The sequence below is a fragment of the Hemiscyllium ocellatum genome, chromosome 14 (genome assembly GCF_020745735.1).
Source record: "Hemiscyllium ocellatum isolate sHemOce1 chromosome 14, sHemOce1.pat.X.cur, whole genome shotgun sequence".
Classification (NCBI taxonomy): domain Eukaryota; kingdom Metazoa; phylum Chordata; class Chondrichthyes; order Orectolobiformes; family Hemiscylliidae; genus Hemiscyllium; species Hemiscyllium ocellatum.
Window position 1 is genome coordinate 26,192,560 of NC_083414.1, and position 17,613 is coordinate 26,210,172.

The 17,613-nt window shown below is 41.0% G+C and overlaps 1 protein-coding gene across 1 annotated transcript in view; it reads left to right on the forward strand.

The window, feature by feature from the left end:
• The first annotated feature begins 3,288 nt into the window (after positions 1 to 3,288).
• Positions 3,289 to 17,613, forward strand: part of syn2b (synapsin IIb) — a 392,491-nt gene continuing 378,166 nt past the window's right edge. The window contains exon 1 of the mRNA XM_060835534.1: positions 3,289 to 3,662. Within this exon, the coding sequence (XP_060691517.1) occupies positions 3,367 to 3,662 (296 nt within the window). The 5' untranslated portion in view covers positions 3,289 to 3,366. The remainder of the gene's footprint in view (positions 3,663 to 17,613) is intronic.

The following is a 17,613-nucleotide window of genomic DNA, read 5'->3' on the forward strand; positions in this document are numbered from 1 at the left end:
GCAAGCAGTGAAAGTGACATTTTTTGTATGTCCTTCTCCAAATTGAAGCTAAATAGTCATGTGGTATGCCAAACTTATAGCAGATAAGATAATACCCAAGTTGAAACCTATCTATATAACAGCAATTTATCATTACCTGTAAGAGAATGATGTCACTTTCTCATGTTATTTTAGCTGTATCAGTGAGGAAAGTCACAACTGGAAAATATACATAAAATGGGGTTCTGTGCATATGGATTCCCTTACTTTTTTTGTAGGTGGTTAGATTTTTTTTAGTAGAAGTGATGGAGGGCCAGCAGAGTGCTTGTCCAAATGTAAATAGCTGCATTTAAATTGGTGTTCACGTATTACATCCTCTGTTCTTTTTTGCTTTATTGGCACTGGATAATAATGACAGCAGCACACAACAAATATGCAGCCTTGCAACAAATAAATGTCCAAAGCAGGTAGTATAATTAATGGCAGATCTACACATCAGTTTCATACTGTCACCCTATTAATCAGCATTGCTACTTCATCCACCCCATACCCTTTCATCCATGTATCCAAAGTGCAGTTGGGAATGTTGCTACAATCTACCACAACAAAATTGAAATTAGACTGAGAAATCTATTTGGGCTTGAAGACAGTACAATGAATGGACATGGCCATCTCCCATCCTTCCAATGTTTGGCCGGTAATCCCAGCAAGCATAACATTGAGACAAAATAATTCACATATTGAAAAATCTCTGATAAAAATGGACTGAATGACCTGAATGTCTGGTGATACTTCAAAACAATGTTTCTATTTGCCTAAAAACATGTTATCTACATTTTAAAAATTTCAGTTGAAAATGCTTCAGAAGCTTTTGGAGATAACACCATCCATCAATTATTTTTCACACATATGTCATTTTGAAATGCAGATTCTGATCTGACAAAGTGCAGTATGCTAAGGCTCAGCAACATAGCACAGTCTGATCATAGTGAAACAGTGCTATTAAATAGTGAGATAGAAGCTATTTTCTATTTTAGCATAATACTATTGCAAGTACTTTATTACAACAATTCTCTCTTGAAAAATTAATTTGCTAATTACATTACTTCAACATCAATGTGATCATAGTAATCCAAAAGGAGTAAGAGTTCAACATAAAGTCAAAGTCATATGCAGCCTCTGCTTTGAAGCAGTCTTCTAAGCAGCCATGTGGCATGGAATCAATATTGTATTTTTTTAAAAAATACTAGCTTGAGAAACCTTTCTTTTATTCTGCACCAGATGGGTAAATTCCATGAAGGAAATGTCTCTTCCAAGTCTACAAGGCACTCTTGCAATTGGTTTGAATTATTGTAAATGAGAAAACATGGGCATTTTGTGTATGAGAAACTTGCCTTGACAATTCAGTTGGATGGACTGCCAGTTTGATAAATTAGGGGGATGTCAGTTCTCATGGAGCTATGCACTAGAAGACTTTACTACACATTACTAGAGGTTCAGTAACAAAACTAATACAAATTCAGGAGCCAAATGATCATTAATGGTTATTGTAAGAATTTAATTCCTATATTGAAATTGTCTGAACCATGCAACAAAAGAGGAATACCCAATAAAAGCATTTGCAATAATTAGAGCAGGAACATAAGCAACAGAGAGGTGAAGAAGGAATAATATAATAGGAATATTTAATGTTATTCACCAAGAATTGCTTATTGAATATTCTGTCAACTGTCAAAAAAATCATAATTCTGGATAACTGCCACTGAATACATGTTGGAAATGTAATAACCATTGATAGAGACCTGACATAAACAATCCTGGAAAGCTATTGTAATTTCAATGGAAGGCATTGGCAAACAATTCAAATTGGTTGCATAAATTTGCTCTTAAGTTAACAGACTTTATTAAAATATTGTGCATTTGCCAATAAAATAAAAATTGGTGTGATCTTTTTATCTCTTTGTTTTACAAACCTCTATAATACCAGCATCACCCCAGATTTTCAAGCCCCCATACTTTATAATTATGTTGGATTCTGCAAACGGAATTTTCAAGGGAAGTTTCACATACACGAAATACCTGTGTTTTCTCATCTACAATAATTTTTGCAACCTGAGAGGGCTCCTCGCACTTCCAGGCTTTCAGTACAAATGTGACAAGGTCGCAGTGGTTTGCTTCATTCAGAAAACACAGGGAACAAGCCCCCTTCTCTGGATGTGTACACTTCTGCAATTCTACTTCATAATGTTAAATTGTGTGTTGGTTATACAAAATAATCTGGCAGGAATCGTAGGGTAGAAGACACAGTGAGGAGTCAAACAGCAAGCAATTTATCAACATCATCAGTTTTCAAAAAATCTACAACATGGGAAGATCTGACGACAAAAAAAATGACAGGAGCTACATATCACTGCATTTTCCTATTTACTCGCTCCCAAAAGTGTTAAATCACTGTTTTCTATGGTGACAAAAATGAACATGAAATTCCAAAAGCAAATTACGTATTTCATATTTATTTGGAAACATTCATACAAGTCTAAACTCTGACCTGTTCTGAAGCTGAATGATTGTGTAGTATGCTTGAAAGGATAATTATTAAAGAACAAAAATTTTTAAAATGCTCTTTGACTATATTTAATGGATTATTCATCTGTCTATTGATTACTGTAACATGAGAGCATTGCAGAGAAAACATTTGATTGAAATCTTACTGGTAAAATAATGTAATTTAGTTGTGCCTGCGAATAACCTTTGGAACGAAATTCAAAGGCGTTGCATATTGAGAGGTTGCTGAGTGCATTTGTTAGCCACAGTTATTGGAAAGCTATAAATAAAACACATTGTGGCACATCTGTTTGTCCAGTGACGATATACATATAAATTTAATCTGTTCAGCTTTCTTTAATGCCCTGCAACTAAAAAGCAGGACTAAAAAGTCAGCAAGAAGTGTAGTCAATGTCCCACCTTTTATCTGAATATTTATGCAGGGGATTGACTGGCTGCCATGTGACAACTCCATGCCGCCTATAACATTCAAGAGCACATCACTCGGAGCGTCCTGGATCGTGACAGAGGATGCAGTTTGCATTTGACTGCTAATCAGGCAGTGGCTGGGTCTGAGCAAAGGCTTCAGTCAAGGAAGGCAGAGGAGAGCAAAGGCATCGACTCTGTGACTACAGGCTCAGCAGCTGTGCAAGGGAAACGTCAGCATATGTGCGGATCTGACTCTCCAGCTGAGCACGCTTGACAGACACAGATATAAAGACATCGCATCAGGAGCTTGCTCATTACGCAGGTTCGCTTCTGAAACTCCCCTGTCCAACTGCTTGGCGCCCAGCCTTTCTGTTTTTTTTGGTGCTCCAGGTTCCACCGTAAGATTCTGCACAAATGATGAACTTTCTGCGCCGGAGGCTCTCTGACAGCAGCTTTATTGCCAATTTGCCAAATGGATACATGACTGACCTGCAGCGACCAGATCCCCCTCAGCCCCCTCCGCCGGTTTCCCCCACCCCAGAAAGGAGGCAGTCGAGCCAGTCTACCGGAAGCAGCTTCTTCAGCTCCATCTCCAACGCTGTCAAGCAAACTACGGCTGCTGCCGCTGCCGGATTGGTGGAGCAAACATCCACCGGCGCTGCCAAGAAAGCCAAAATTCTCCTCGTCATTGATGAACCTCACACCGACTGGTAGGTACCTCTGGGTCTGCTCGTTCAAGGCAGCTTAGCACAACGTTGTGAGCAGTGTTCCCTGCTAAGCAATAGGGCAAAAAAAAACACTCACTAAAATTGTATTCTTGAAAGTGTCATTGAAAAATACGTCGGCGTTTGAAATATCGTTACAAGGCTTAATAAATGCTCTATTTTTGGACACAATAATTGTAAAGGCAGTTGTAGATTCTCAATAAATTGTATTTATTTCCTTTTTATTTAGATAACACTAGGACTGGGGGGGAAAAGCAGTGGTTTGCTTGAGTTTTCAGTAACAAGCGGCTTGTACTTGCTGCTTTCCTCCTTTTTTAATAGTGATTGCTGTGGAGGAATACTCCAGAGGGAGGAGGGGATATACCCAAAGTGCTCCTGTAACTCTCATGAGTCTTTCCAACCTTCCACACTGCACTGCAGAGCAACAAGCCTGTGTTTTCCAGCTCTCTGAACCATACTTCCCCAACAAGGCAGCAGTCACAATATGAAAAAAAACATTTTATTTTGGCCGAAACATTACACACTGTTAGATGACTATTACATCAATACACACAAAGCTCATATTTAACATGAGCACTTCATATCTGGCAATGGTATTTCACTCCAAGGCCGGGATTTCCCTCTTCATTGTATAGGTGTTTTGTCAAGAAAGATCAATGCAAAACAAAAATCGTTCAAGTGATCTCTGGACTGAAGCAGCATTCTAGAAAGCCACACTCATTTGCTTTTGAAAGCAAACATATTTTTTAGTGACATTTATTGTTAGCTTGAACTGTCTGAAATTATAAAATTAAGTGTATATCACAATTTAGCTTTTGCTGCATGCTGTCCAGCCACAATTGCTTGACAATATCAGTATTTTAATGTTTTATTAGAGATTGAAGCATTTGTGGTAGATCCATCCTTTTCATGATGCCAATCAGTACTCCACTCCTATTTGTTGGGAATGTTTCTCAGCTGCTGCTCACCTTTCTGGCCCAGCATCTTTGTGCCCTCCTGTATTTGAGTTGTTGTGTTGCCATGACACCTCTTGCCCTGTTGTGAATGATGAGTAGGTTGCACCTGCACAGATGTTGTGTTATACCCATTCTTCCATTACATCATTTCCAAATAATTGAACTAATGTTACATTGAGGCTGATAAGCCCTCAGTCTTGTTATTTAAATGGAATTTCTGTCATGGCAACCAATGCTTAATTAATTGAACAATTTGATTTGGACCACTGTCATTCTATGGATTCTTAAAACAAGCAATTAATGATATACAATTAGTCAGTCAATTATAAAATTTATAGAGATTGCTAACGGAGGTGTTTGTCACAAAAACTTTGTTTTGATATAACTGACTTTTAGAAGATTCTTTTTAAACATCAATACGTTTATTGTGATGTTAGAGAATTCATTTTCAAAATGCCTATTATACACTTTTTAAAAAGGTGGATTGTTCTGAGTATAAAATGTCAGATAACCTGACCATTTTCCTCCAGACACAAACATTGATGGAATTTGAGTCTACCTTAAGAATTTAATCATGGCAGGGAACTTCAAAAAAAAATTTCACTGTCAAATAATGTGGGAGCTTATATTTTGTTTTTGCTATTCTTGTTGACTGCAAAATCAATATTTGTTGCTTAGGTTTCAGAAAGTGTTAATCTGGATAAAACGCATTTTGCTCATCCACACATTTATGTTTACTGATGTGTGAATATTAAATGCAATAGAACATTACAGGGACAATGTCAGATTCCTCACAGAGACATTGATTTATTAAGTTTTTTATATTAATTTCATATGTATTTCTTTCATGACATTGCTGAGTCAGTTCCTCCTCATTATACAGTAACACCAGACTTTATATCTACAAATGTAATTCATTAACCAGCTCAAAGGTGGTATGGTTCTCAAATGATTGTGGATAATTGTTTAAAATAATTGTATCACATTCCTGTTCACTGCAGCATTATTGCGTGGAATTAATCCATTTTGACTGAGAAAACTTATCAATACATAACAGGCAAAGTTGTTCTGAAAAATAAAATAAATTTTTGTGCAAGATTACAGCCAATATACAAATGTAATTTACCTAAATTAAGAAAAGTAAAATTAATTTACGCTAACATTCAAGAAGAAAAATTTAAAAACAAATTATAAATCATTTGAATAAATTGGTATTTTTGATTAATCAAGTATGTTAATGATGCACAGTATGCTTTTGGACGTCTATTTATAATTTAATGAATGAACTTGTTACAGTAAGTATAAGAATATGTTTCTCTTGGATTCTCTCTTGCTTCTCCTGAGCTACAAAATGCAATTGCCCAGTTACAAAGTGTATGAAGGTTACGATAGTCTTCTGACCTTTATAAAGTTGCATAATAATTGATACTAAGCTTGTGTATCTTTGTTATTTGCAAATTCTAAATTGTGAAGTTTCGTTTTACTTATGAAGTAAAACATATGTTCATACTCATCTGTGAGATATAGATGCTGCAGGTAAGGTTGATGTTTATTACATCTCCCTGATTGCCCTTGAGAAGATTGTTCTTTTTGATCCACTGCAGTCCTCTTATTGAAGGTACTCCCACAGTGCAGTGTTACAGGCAGTTCCAGGATGTTAGTTTCATAACACCACAGAAGTCTATTGCACATAAAAAGCCCTTCAGCCCATTACGTCTGCACCAGTCAAAAACAATCACCTAACTATTCTACTCTCATTTTCCACCACTTTGCCAATATATGCCTTGGCATTGCAAGTACATGTCTAAATACTTCTTAAAGTAGATCCTGGAATGATGAAGAAACATCAATACAAGTTTATGTTAGATAGTGTGTGATTTGCAGTGAAACCTGGAGATTATGGTGTTTCCATTCATTTGCTGCTCTTGTCATTCTAGACAATAGAGCTCAGGGGTTTGGGAAGTACTGCTAAAGATGACCTTCTGAAGTGGAAATTGTACATGCAGACAGTAATCATATCATTGGTGCATAGAGTGAATGTTTTAAGCTAATGGATGGGGTGTCAATTAGGCAGACTGCTTTATTCTAGGTCTTGTTGAATATTTTTGCAGCTGCCCAATCCAGGCAGGTAAGGAACATTCCACCACACTTCTGATTTGTGTGTTGAAGGAGAGGGTTTCGGAATGAAAGAAGTGAGTCATTTTACCACAGATCACCCAGCCTTTGTCTGCTCTAGCAGACGTAGAGCATAAGCTTATAGAAGTCTGAGCAATGCAGGCTTTATTGAGATGAAGGGCTTATGCTCGAAACGTCGAATTCCCTATTCCTGAGATGCTGCCTGGCCTGCTGTGCTTTGACCAGCAACACATTTTCAGCTGTGATCTCCAGCATCTGCAGACCTCATTTTTTACTCGAAGACTTCATTGAGATGTGAGGCAGGAAGTCTGGAAAGGTCCATCTCTAGGTTGAGTTCATATTGCTCTGTATTACAGTAAATGCTTTTCATAAACGGTGAGGTGAGATTTGTGCTAGGCATCAGCAAGATGCCAATTGATGGTGATTACCAATTGTTAGATACCTTGTTAGGCACCACAACTTGCCTCATTAATATTCGCCCTTCCATCTTAGCAAGCAATCTAAATGTCAGGGAAACCTAACAAAGAAGCCAGAGTGTATACCTGGCAGATTCAACTTGTTACTTGCTCCAGATGCCTTCCATTGTTGGACAGGAGTCAACATCATCTCAGGGAATGGTATTTGGGCACCAGCCAAACGCACTCCTCCTCCTCCATGAACATTGGCAATGGAACCAATCAACCGATCATGAGCATACTGGCATTTATACTACGAACAGCAATGTGTTCTGGACACACAAATTGCATTGCATGGTACACCAACTAGCATTGTGAGGACACTAAGAGGGAAGGAAACAGCTCATTGATGGTACCCAGCTGTATTGTAGGGATGCTCGCTTGCTTTCTTAGTAATTGCTCACTTTGTGCCTAACCACATGCTCACAGCATCCCTATCTTTGCTGTGTCCATGGAGATAGCCAGGTGGTCACATGACTCACTGCACTGAGCAATGAGAACTGTTGTCTCTTATATTTGCCTGTAGCTCCTGTTCCTCCCTGTGTGTATGGATGAAGTCCCTGATTGCCAACACCACAGAATTGTCTCCTGCCTGGGGCTGAGCCTAGTCTCTGACAGTGCTCTGAGTGCCAACTCTTTGGCCATGTCTTCCCTGACAAGCTGTAGAGCTTTTGCAGGGAAGTGCTCATCACATTGTATACCCACCCTCTCTGTGCCTGCACTCCCCACCAAGATGTCAGTATCAACCTGGTGGGGAGTCAGCCTTGCTGATTTTTCTCCTGAAGCTTCAGTACTCTTGTCTTCAGAGGATGAGGAAGGTGATTCTTCCATAGCTAGAGAGTCTGACAGTATCTGCAAGACAGAAGGCGGTGCAGCCAATCTTTAGAAATGATATGCAATGACTGAGAGTGACACTGGGCGCTAATGGAAGAGTAGCAGTGGAATAAGGAGTTGTGCTTAGTCATTAGGTGGTGTAGGAGTGGTATTGGTCTTGGTCTGCGAGGGCATGAATTCTCTCTTCATGGGGGTGAGAACATTGACGTCAGGCGCCCTCCAGCCATACGGGCTTCCTCTGTCCTGTCATGAGTTGTCTTCTCCTGTAATGAGGAACAGGGGGAAATTAGTGACATTACAGTGGGTGACATAGCTATTAGTGCTGGTGCATGTTGAGGAAAGATGGGACAGAGATAGATGAGAGAGACATAATGCAAGCAGGACAGGTAATTAATGATGTGAGTTGTTTAAATACAGTGAGAAATCCAACTGGACCTTTGTTATTAGGGACCCTCAAGAAAAAAACACTGACAAATCTCTGGATTAGCCAAAAACAAAACGTAATGGGCTGTATGTTCTCAGGGTCTGAGTGATGTGGCTGTGGTGAGATGAGTGCTAAAATTGGGCAAAATGTTCAGTGGACCCTATCCCAATGTTGAGATCATCTCATTCAATCTGGGATTATTTTCTCAAGCAGTGTGATGAGATTCTCTCAAGGCAGTGATGAGTTCCCAGTTGACTCTCATTATTGCTTAGCGTCACTTTATCAATGGCCCAGTCTTTGGTCAGAGGATCACAGCGCAGTAAGTGATGACACCCCCTTGCTTACAGTTCTGGTCGCCACACTAGAAGGATGTGGATGCTTTGGAGCAGGTGCAGAAAAGGTTTACCACGATGTTGCCTGTTACAGGGCATTGTAGCTATGAAGAGAGGTTGGATAGGCTGGGCTTGTTTTCACTGGCACACAGGAGATTGAGGGGCAAGCTGATAGAAGTTTGTGAATTGCACAGATGGTGGAAAGTGAGGCTTTTCCCCCAGAATGGAGGGGTCAATTACTCGGGGACACAGGTTCAACGTGTGGGGGAGATGTTTAAGAGAAATGTGCAAAGCAGGTTTTTCTCACAAAGGTTGGTGAGTGCCTGGAACACATTGCTAGAGGTGGCGGTGGAAGCAAAAACAGTAGCAGCATTCAACAAAATCCTCTGCTGAAAAGGGGCAAGGATCCAACTGACAGGCTGATTCAAATTTCACCTTCCTGCCCCACCTGCTGCTAACAGTGACTACTGGCCATTGATTGACATGCCTTTATCATGCCTTAATTTGATGCCTGGTTATCATATTCTCCAGTGTTTCTCTTCTCTAAATTCAAAACATGCATATCATAAAACAATTTTTAGGCGAGGGTGTTGTCTGATTATTTTAATTGAGGCATTCAACAATACATAAGCTAAAGATTTAACATTCATGATGTTAAAACAATTAACCAGGTTTATGAATTCAGCTTGACCAATCCATTGTCTATAAGACCATAAGACATAGGAGTGGAAGTAAGGCCATTCGGCCCATCGAGTCCACTTCGCCACTCAGTCGTGGCTGATGGGCATTTCAACTCCACTTACCTGCATTCTCTCCATAGCCCTTAATTCCTTGTGACATCAAGAATTTACCAATCTCTGCCTTGAAGACATTTAGTGTCCCGGCCTCCACTGCACTCTGCGGCAATGAATTCCACGGGCCCACCACTCTCTGTCTAAAGAAATGTCTCTGCATTTCTGTTCTGAATTGACCCCCTCTAATTCTAAGGCTGTGTCCACGGGTCCTACTCTCATAGCCTAACGGAAACAATTTCCTAGCGTCCACCCTTTCCAAGCCATGTATTATCTTGTAAGTTTCTATTAGATCTCCCCTTTAATCTTCTAAACTCCAGTGAATACAATCTCAGGATCCTCTGCCGTTCCTCGTATGTTAGACCTACCATTCCAGGGATCATCTGTGTGAATCTCCGCTGGACACGCTCCAGTGCCAGTATGCCCTTCCTGAGGTGTGGGGACCAAAACTGGACACAGTACTCCAAACAGGGCCTAACCAGAGCTTTATAAAGTCTCAGTAGCACAACAGTGCTTTTATATTCCAAACCTCTTGAGATAAATGACAACATTGCATTTGCTTTCTTAATCACAGACTCAACCTGCATGTTTACCTTTAGAGAATCCTCGACTAGCACTCCCAGATCCCTTTGTACTTTGGCTTTACGAATTTTCTCACCGTTTAGAAAGTAGTCCATGCTTGTATTCTTTTTTCCAAAGTGCAAGACTTTGCATTTGCTCAAATTGAATTCCGTCAGCCATTTCCTGGACCACTCTCCCAAACTGTCTAGATCCTTCTGCAGCCTCCCCACTTCCTCAATATACCTGCCTGTCCACCTAACTTTGTATCATTGGCAAACTTCGCTAGAATGCCCCCAGTCCCTTCATCCAGATCATTAATATATATCGTGAACAGCTGCAGCCCCAACACTGAACCCTGCAGGACACCGCTCGTTGCCGGCTGCCATTCCGAAAAAGAACCTTTTTATCCCAACTCTCTGCCTTCTGTCAGACAGCCATTCCTCAATCCATACCAGTAGCTCACCTCGAACACCATGGGCCTCACCTTGCTCAGCAGCCTCCTGTGTGACACCTTATCAAAGGCCTTTCGGAAGTCTAGATAGACCACATCCACTGAGTTTCCCTGGTCTAGCCTACTTGTCACCTCTTCAAAGAATTCCAACAGGTTTGTCAGGCACGACCTCCCCTTACTAAATCCATGTTGACTTGTTCTAATCTGACTCTGCTCTGTCTATCTCTTAAATAATTTCTTGTACTTAATAATCACAAACAAGCTTTTGAATTTAGGTTTTTTTAAGATTTGAAAATTATCCATAATGTACAAGAGTTCTCTGGCACTATCCTTAGAGCAGTAGGTCATTCAACCCCTCAATATTATTCTGCCATGACTGTGGCTGATTTACATTTCAATTGCATTCATCTGCCTTGCTCTAATATCTCCTAATACTTTGATCTAACAATAAAGTATCAGTCTCAGTTCTGAGCACTTTAGCTGACCTGGCGTTCACATTCTTTTGAGGAATGAATGTTGGATTTCCATGATAATTTTTTTAAAAATGCACTTTCACTCTTGAAAGATCTAGCTCTAGTTTTAAAATTATGACATCTTGTACCAGAGTTCCAACCATCAGAGGAAACACTTATATTTAGCCTACCAAATTCCTTCAACATTTTAAATCAACACTCTTCTTTTTACTGAAGGCAAGTCTACATGACATATTCTACCCTTTTATAACTTAACCTAACAAACGTTGGTATATTTCTGAATCAATCCTGCACCCCTTCCAAGACCAAAATATATTTCATGAAGTTTGAAGCTCAAATTAAATGCAATATTCTAGATGGGGTCCTATCAATGTTGTAAGTAACATCCTCAGTGACTGTGGTAAAGATAAACTCTTCATTTTTGTATGATATGAATGGTTTACCACTATCATCACGCAACAACTCTCCACTATCATCTGGCTGTTTCTAATCCATGTGCTGCCTCTCCGTGATAGCAAGTGAAAACACAGCCTTAGTTTAAACATGTACTCTGACAGCCAACTCAACCTCACCACCACTTCTCTCAATTCTCCAATGTTGTTAAATTATCAGGCTACTTACCCAACTTCCATTGCTGGATGAGCAAATATTTCTTCAAATTCAATATTGGGAAGAGTGAAGACTAACTACTGAATGCTTTTAGTCTTGGCTCAAAGCTCCTTTTTAATTACTGACTCTATCCATCTTCCTGCCAACACCGGCAAATGAGTCACAACTGATCCCGAAATGAGCTTCAGACCTTCTATTCATGGCATTTATTTAGACCCCCGTAATATCATTCACCATTGCTCCTGCCTCAGCTCCTCTATGCCTTAACACTAATTCAATGCACTCCCAGTTGGTCTCCCACATTCTACTCTCTGTAAATGAGGTCATCTAGACCTTTGCTTACAACAAGTCTTGATCCCCTATCACTTCTATGCTCAGCGATTTAGTTAGCTCCTCACCCAGCACCATCTTGATTTTGAAATTGTCATTCACATTTTCAAATCACTCTGCATTCTAGCTCTTTACAATCTCCTCCAGCCCCACAACTCAGAGGTATCTGTGCTTCTCTGCAGACTCTTTTTGTGCACTCCCAATCATAATTGCTCTGCCATTAGTGGTCGTATCTTCAGTTGCCCAAACTTTAGAAAACTCCTCCCTCCCCCTTTGTATACCAGAGCTCATGTTCCTACTTTAACACCTTTTTGAAAACCCACCTTTTTCACCAAACCTTTGGACATCTGATCCGATATTTCCTCATGGAGCTCAGCATCACACGTTGTTTGATGATGGTACGGTCAAAACCTTGGAATATTAATTACATTAAAACACTATTTAGATAAAGGTGGTCATTGTCGATACAGACTCTGCAGCTGAAACATCAATTTTTCTTTTTCCCCTCTTGAATTCCAGGGCACTTAAGTTTAAAGCAAAATTTATTTCAATTTAGAGATGATGGTGAGCAATTACAGTGATTGTCTGAGAAAGTGCAACATGTGCCCATCCACTTAAACTGCTGCCACTCACGTGGAGCTGGAGCTCATCATTTGGACTGATTGGAGTGAGGGAAAACTGTCAGCGTTGAGTAACTCCTTGAAACTCTTTTCCACGTACCGCAAGAAGGACAGATGTCTGTTCAAGCAGGAGCACAGTTAGACCCTACTCTTTGAAATATTATATTCCATCTTAAGAGACCACAGTGGACTTGCATATGAACGTTAAATAGAAGCAATGCCACAGGTCTCTCGAAAATCCAGACTACCACTGCCAATTTCCCAGTTTTGTTTTGTCTCCTCATTCATCCTCCCATAGGTGGGCGGACCGCCATGTGAATATCTCTCACAAGCTGTATCCAGTACTGGGAGCTCTTTTAACAGCTGTTTAAAATCAAGTTTACGATTTGTCCCATTTCCGTCACTTTAAATCTGGAAAAGTAGCCTGACGGTTCTCTCAATGGATCAGAACAAGCCATCAGCTCAGAGAACTCTGTACAGAATCCCTTTCACAATGTTTTCAACACTGACAGACAGAGATCAAAGGGTGCAGTCACAATGAGACTGTAGGAGATTACAAGTGCTACATGAGGACTGGCGCCTCCTTCCAGCCCACATAGCCCAAGAAAAGGATCATTGCATATCCGAGCAAGTTGCAGAATATTTGCAGTTCAAGGTGAGGGAATTCAATTCCATGTCCCTGTGCAGCCTGGTAGAACTTGCCTTTGCTTTACATTTTATGCCTACAGGTGAAGATTTTACCTTCACCTGTGATTATTTCTGCTTCACAGAGAAGGCTACCTTTAATCTACAATGACCAATGTCTTGTTTGTTTGAGACCAACGTTTGTACCTCACATAATTGGACTTTGCACACTTTTCACATACACAATGTAATGAATTACAGATCCCTTCAGCCTGTATGCTGCAAGTACATGATTAATACAGTTGCCCCTTGAATGGCTTCCCATTTCTCAGAAGTGGATCTGATATGTGGAACAGCAAGAAGACACTAACTCTGCCCACTCTGCATCTGGTCACAGCCATTTTCCATTTGAAGTTCGCATCTCGAAATCAATTACATTTGGAAGGCAACACTGGTTATATTTGGTACAGTGAGGTTCATAGTCAGCCTGATAGTCAAGGTAGCCCCCACCCCACCACAACCCAACTCCATTACACCTTGGTCAGCATGTCACTAGCAATCCTACGCATGTTTCTACATATCACCTGGAATTACGACTGCTGTTCTCAACCTCCAAGCTCAGTCCCTACAGTTTAGTCCTACACGCTGTTGTGCTGCACACAACTCCCCCACCCCATCAAGACCACAGTGGTTATGACCACCTGATTAATTCTACACCCGCCTAGCAGATCTCCATGTCCTATTGTCTCCCCCCACTTCCTGACTTCACCGTCATGGACTGTGATCACACAATGCCCTTGACTTGCAGAATTGTGAACCCCGCTGACTGATGGAAGACCACCTCGACGTGATTGAGGATAGCATTCCTTCGACTTTTGATGCATGTGCATCAAAGCAGCCGTGCCATGAGATGGCTGGCGCATGCTGTATGTGTGAGATTGATATGGGATAGTGCTGTATTGCCACATGCCCACCCCCTTGTCTGATTACTGCTGACAATCACGACAAGCTGTGATTTGAGCTAACCAGCATGGCAAGCTGGTTTTAAAGGTGCAGCTGAAAGTCAAAGTGCCAATAGGCAAGCCAGAGTATCTGTGAGCATTGAAGAAGGCACATAATGAGTGAGGGATAAGAAAGGTATGAGGAGTCCTGAGGTGCTCCCTGAGCCAGCCCATGAGATGGGCTACTGTCTCTCTGCACAAAGTATCTTGGCAGCAGCATTGCAATGAAAGATAGCAGTGTAGTCTGAAGTGCAACACTGTGGTATCAAACATAAGGAAATTGGATTGGAGATACACCATGAAGATATGGGGTGAGGCTGGTACATACTGGATGCCAATGTCTATGGATCGGCTGTGTGTGCAGTCACTGCCCCTGTAACCTGCCCTGAGTTGATAATATGTGGTGCCCAGGATGGAAGTCCAAAGGAGCAAGTGGTGAGTGTGAGTTAGCAGGTATGTGCTATGACTTTCATGTCACCATCTAGTTTCTGTCCTAGTGAATGGGAGACCAGAAACTGTATAATAACGAAGTGAGATTCAGTGATAGAGATAATTTGTGCTAATACATACAAATAGGCCTCTTGCCACCCACTAGCAAGAATCTCACCTTGCCATTGACATCAAGAAACTCCTTGTTGGAAAGCAACCCAATTTTCTCAACTTTCTTGGCATGGGCTGTGTAGATTCCATTTACAGTTGTGTTTTGTCATTGGCCATTGGATGTAACAGGAACAATTGGCAGCTTAATAACAAACTAATTTTGCTGCTATGTCAATTTATTCCTCAACCATAGGCAAACAAGGCTCTTTGAAAGCAATCTCATAATTTTATAATATCTTCTCTGAGATGCCAATCAAGGATGTAATATCAATTTCAGGGCATTGTGACCAAATTCAACAACTGGATCTGGGTATAAGTTTGCTCACTGAGCTGGAAGGTTCAGTTCCGGACGTTTTGTCACCCTACTAGATAACATCTTCAGTGGGCCTCAGGCAAAGCACTGTACATGATTCCTGCTTTCTATTTATATGTTTGGGTTTCTGGCTCTTTTTCTCAGGGGGTGGTAGATGGGGTCTAAGTCGATGTGTTTGTTGGTACAGTTCTGGTTGGAATGCATTGCCTCAAGGAATCCTCGTGCGTGTCTCTGTTTGGCTTGTCCTAAGATGGATGTGTTGTCCCAAAGTGGTGTCCTTCCTTATCTGTATGTAAGGATACTCATGAGAGGGAGTCATGTTGTTTTGTGGCTAGTTGGTATACATGTATGCTGGTGGCTAATTTCTGCCTGTTTGTCCAATGTAGTGTTTGTTACAGTTCTTGCACAATATTTTGTAAGTGAAGTTAGTCTTGCTTGTCTGTATAGGGTCTTTTAAGTTCATTAGCTGCTGTTTCAGTGTATTGGTGGGTTTGTGGGCTACCATGATGCCAAGGGGTCTGAGTAGTTTTGCAGTCATTTCCGAGATTTCTTTGATGTAGGGGAGAGTGGCTAGGGTTTCTGGATGTGTTTTTGTTTTCGTCCCGAACAAAACACATCCAGAAACCCTAATTTCTCTCCCCTACATCAAAGACATCTCGGAAATGACTGCAAAACTACTCATGTATGCTGGTGGCTAGTTTCTGCCTGTTTGTCCATATACTGTGCCATAACTGTAACAAACACTACATTGGGCAAACAGGCAGAAACTAGCCACCAGGATACATGAATACCAACTAGCCATAAAACAACATGACCCCCTCTCACTAGTATCCTCACATACGGATGAGGAAGGACACCACTTTGGGACAACACTTTTAGACCCCATCTACCACACCCTGAGAAAAAGAGCCACGTGAAATGACATCACCACAGGAAATGGCATCAACAACCCAAACATATAAATAGAAGGCAGGAATCATGTACAGTGCATTGCCTGAAGCCCATTGAAGATGTTATTTAGTAGGGTGACGAAACGTCTGGAAATGAACCTTACAGCTCAGTGAGCAAACCTATATCCAGAACCTCAATCTAATGCTACAAATCTTCTCAACTCGCTCAACAACTGGATCTCTAGCAGCCTAACCTGTAACCCTTAGAGATTGTCTGTTTTATTTTTAACTTACTCATGTGTAGCCAAATTTCTAGAACAATACAACAGGCTGCTCCTTGCCACAACTAAGCCCCTCCTTTTCAAGGATTTCCCTCCCATAAGAAGGTAAAAACCATAGAGTCCTAGAGTATGGAAACAAACCCGTCGGTCCAACTAGTCCATGCTGACCATATTCCTAAAACCAAACAATCCAATTTGTGAGTTTGGCCCATATCCCTACAAACCTTTTGCTATTCATGTACTTATCCAACTGTTTTTTTTAATGTTGTAACTGTATCTGCATCCATCTGTTTCCCTGGCAGTTCATTCCCATACTAACCAACCCATCTGTAAAATAAAAAATCTTGTCCCTCATGTCCTATTTTTTAAAAATCTTTGTTCTCACACTTCAAACAGACACCATCTATGAGTTTGCTGATGACACCACCGTGGTAAGACAGATATCAAACAATGACTAGTCAGAACACAGAAAGGAGATTATAAGGCTTGGTGTTGTAGTGCAATGATTACAACCTCTGTCTTAATGTTGGCAAAAGTAATGAACTGATCACTGACTTCAGAAAGGAAGGGGGAGAACACACTCCTAACTATATCAGTGGAGCGGGGGGTTGAGAACAACAAATTCCTAGAAGTGACAATAACCCGACAATCTGCCCTGATTCCCCCATGTAGATGCAACAGTAAAGAAGACAACAGTGTCTGTTCAGGCAGCTTAGGAAGCTCAGCATGTCCATAAAGACCCTCACCAACTTTTATTGATGCACCATAGAAAGCATATTGCCTGGGTGAATAATGGCCTGGTACAGCAACTGCTCTTCCCAGGGCTGTAAGAGCGGCACGGTGGCTCAGTGGTTAGCACTGCTGTCTCGCAGCACCAGGGACCCAGGTTCAATTCCAGCCTCTGGCGACTGTGTGGAGTTTGCACATTCTCCCCGTATCTGCATGAGTTTCCTCCAGGTGCTCTGGTTTCCTCCCACAGTCCAAAGATGTGCAGGTTAGCAAATTGGCTGTGCTAAATTGCCCATAGTGCTCAGGGATGTGTAGGTTGGGTGTGTTCATTAGGGGTAAATATAGGGTAGAGGAATGGGTCTGGGTGGGTTACTCTTCGGAGGGTCGGTGTGGACTTGTTGGGCCAAATGGCTGTTTCCACACTGTAGGGATTCTAATTCTAAACTACAGAAAGTTGAGTGCACAGCCCAGAGCATCACGGAAGCCAACCTCACAGCCACAGACTCAATTTACATTTCCCACTGCT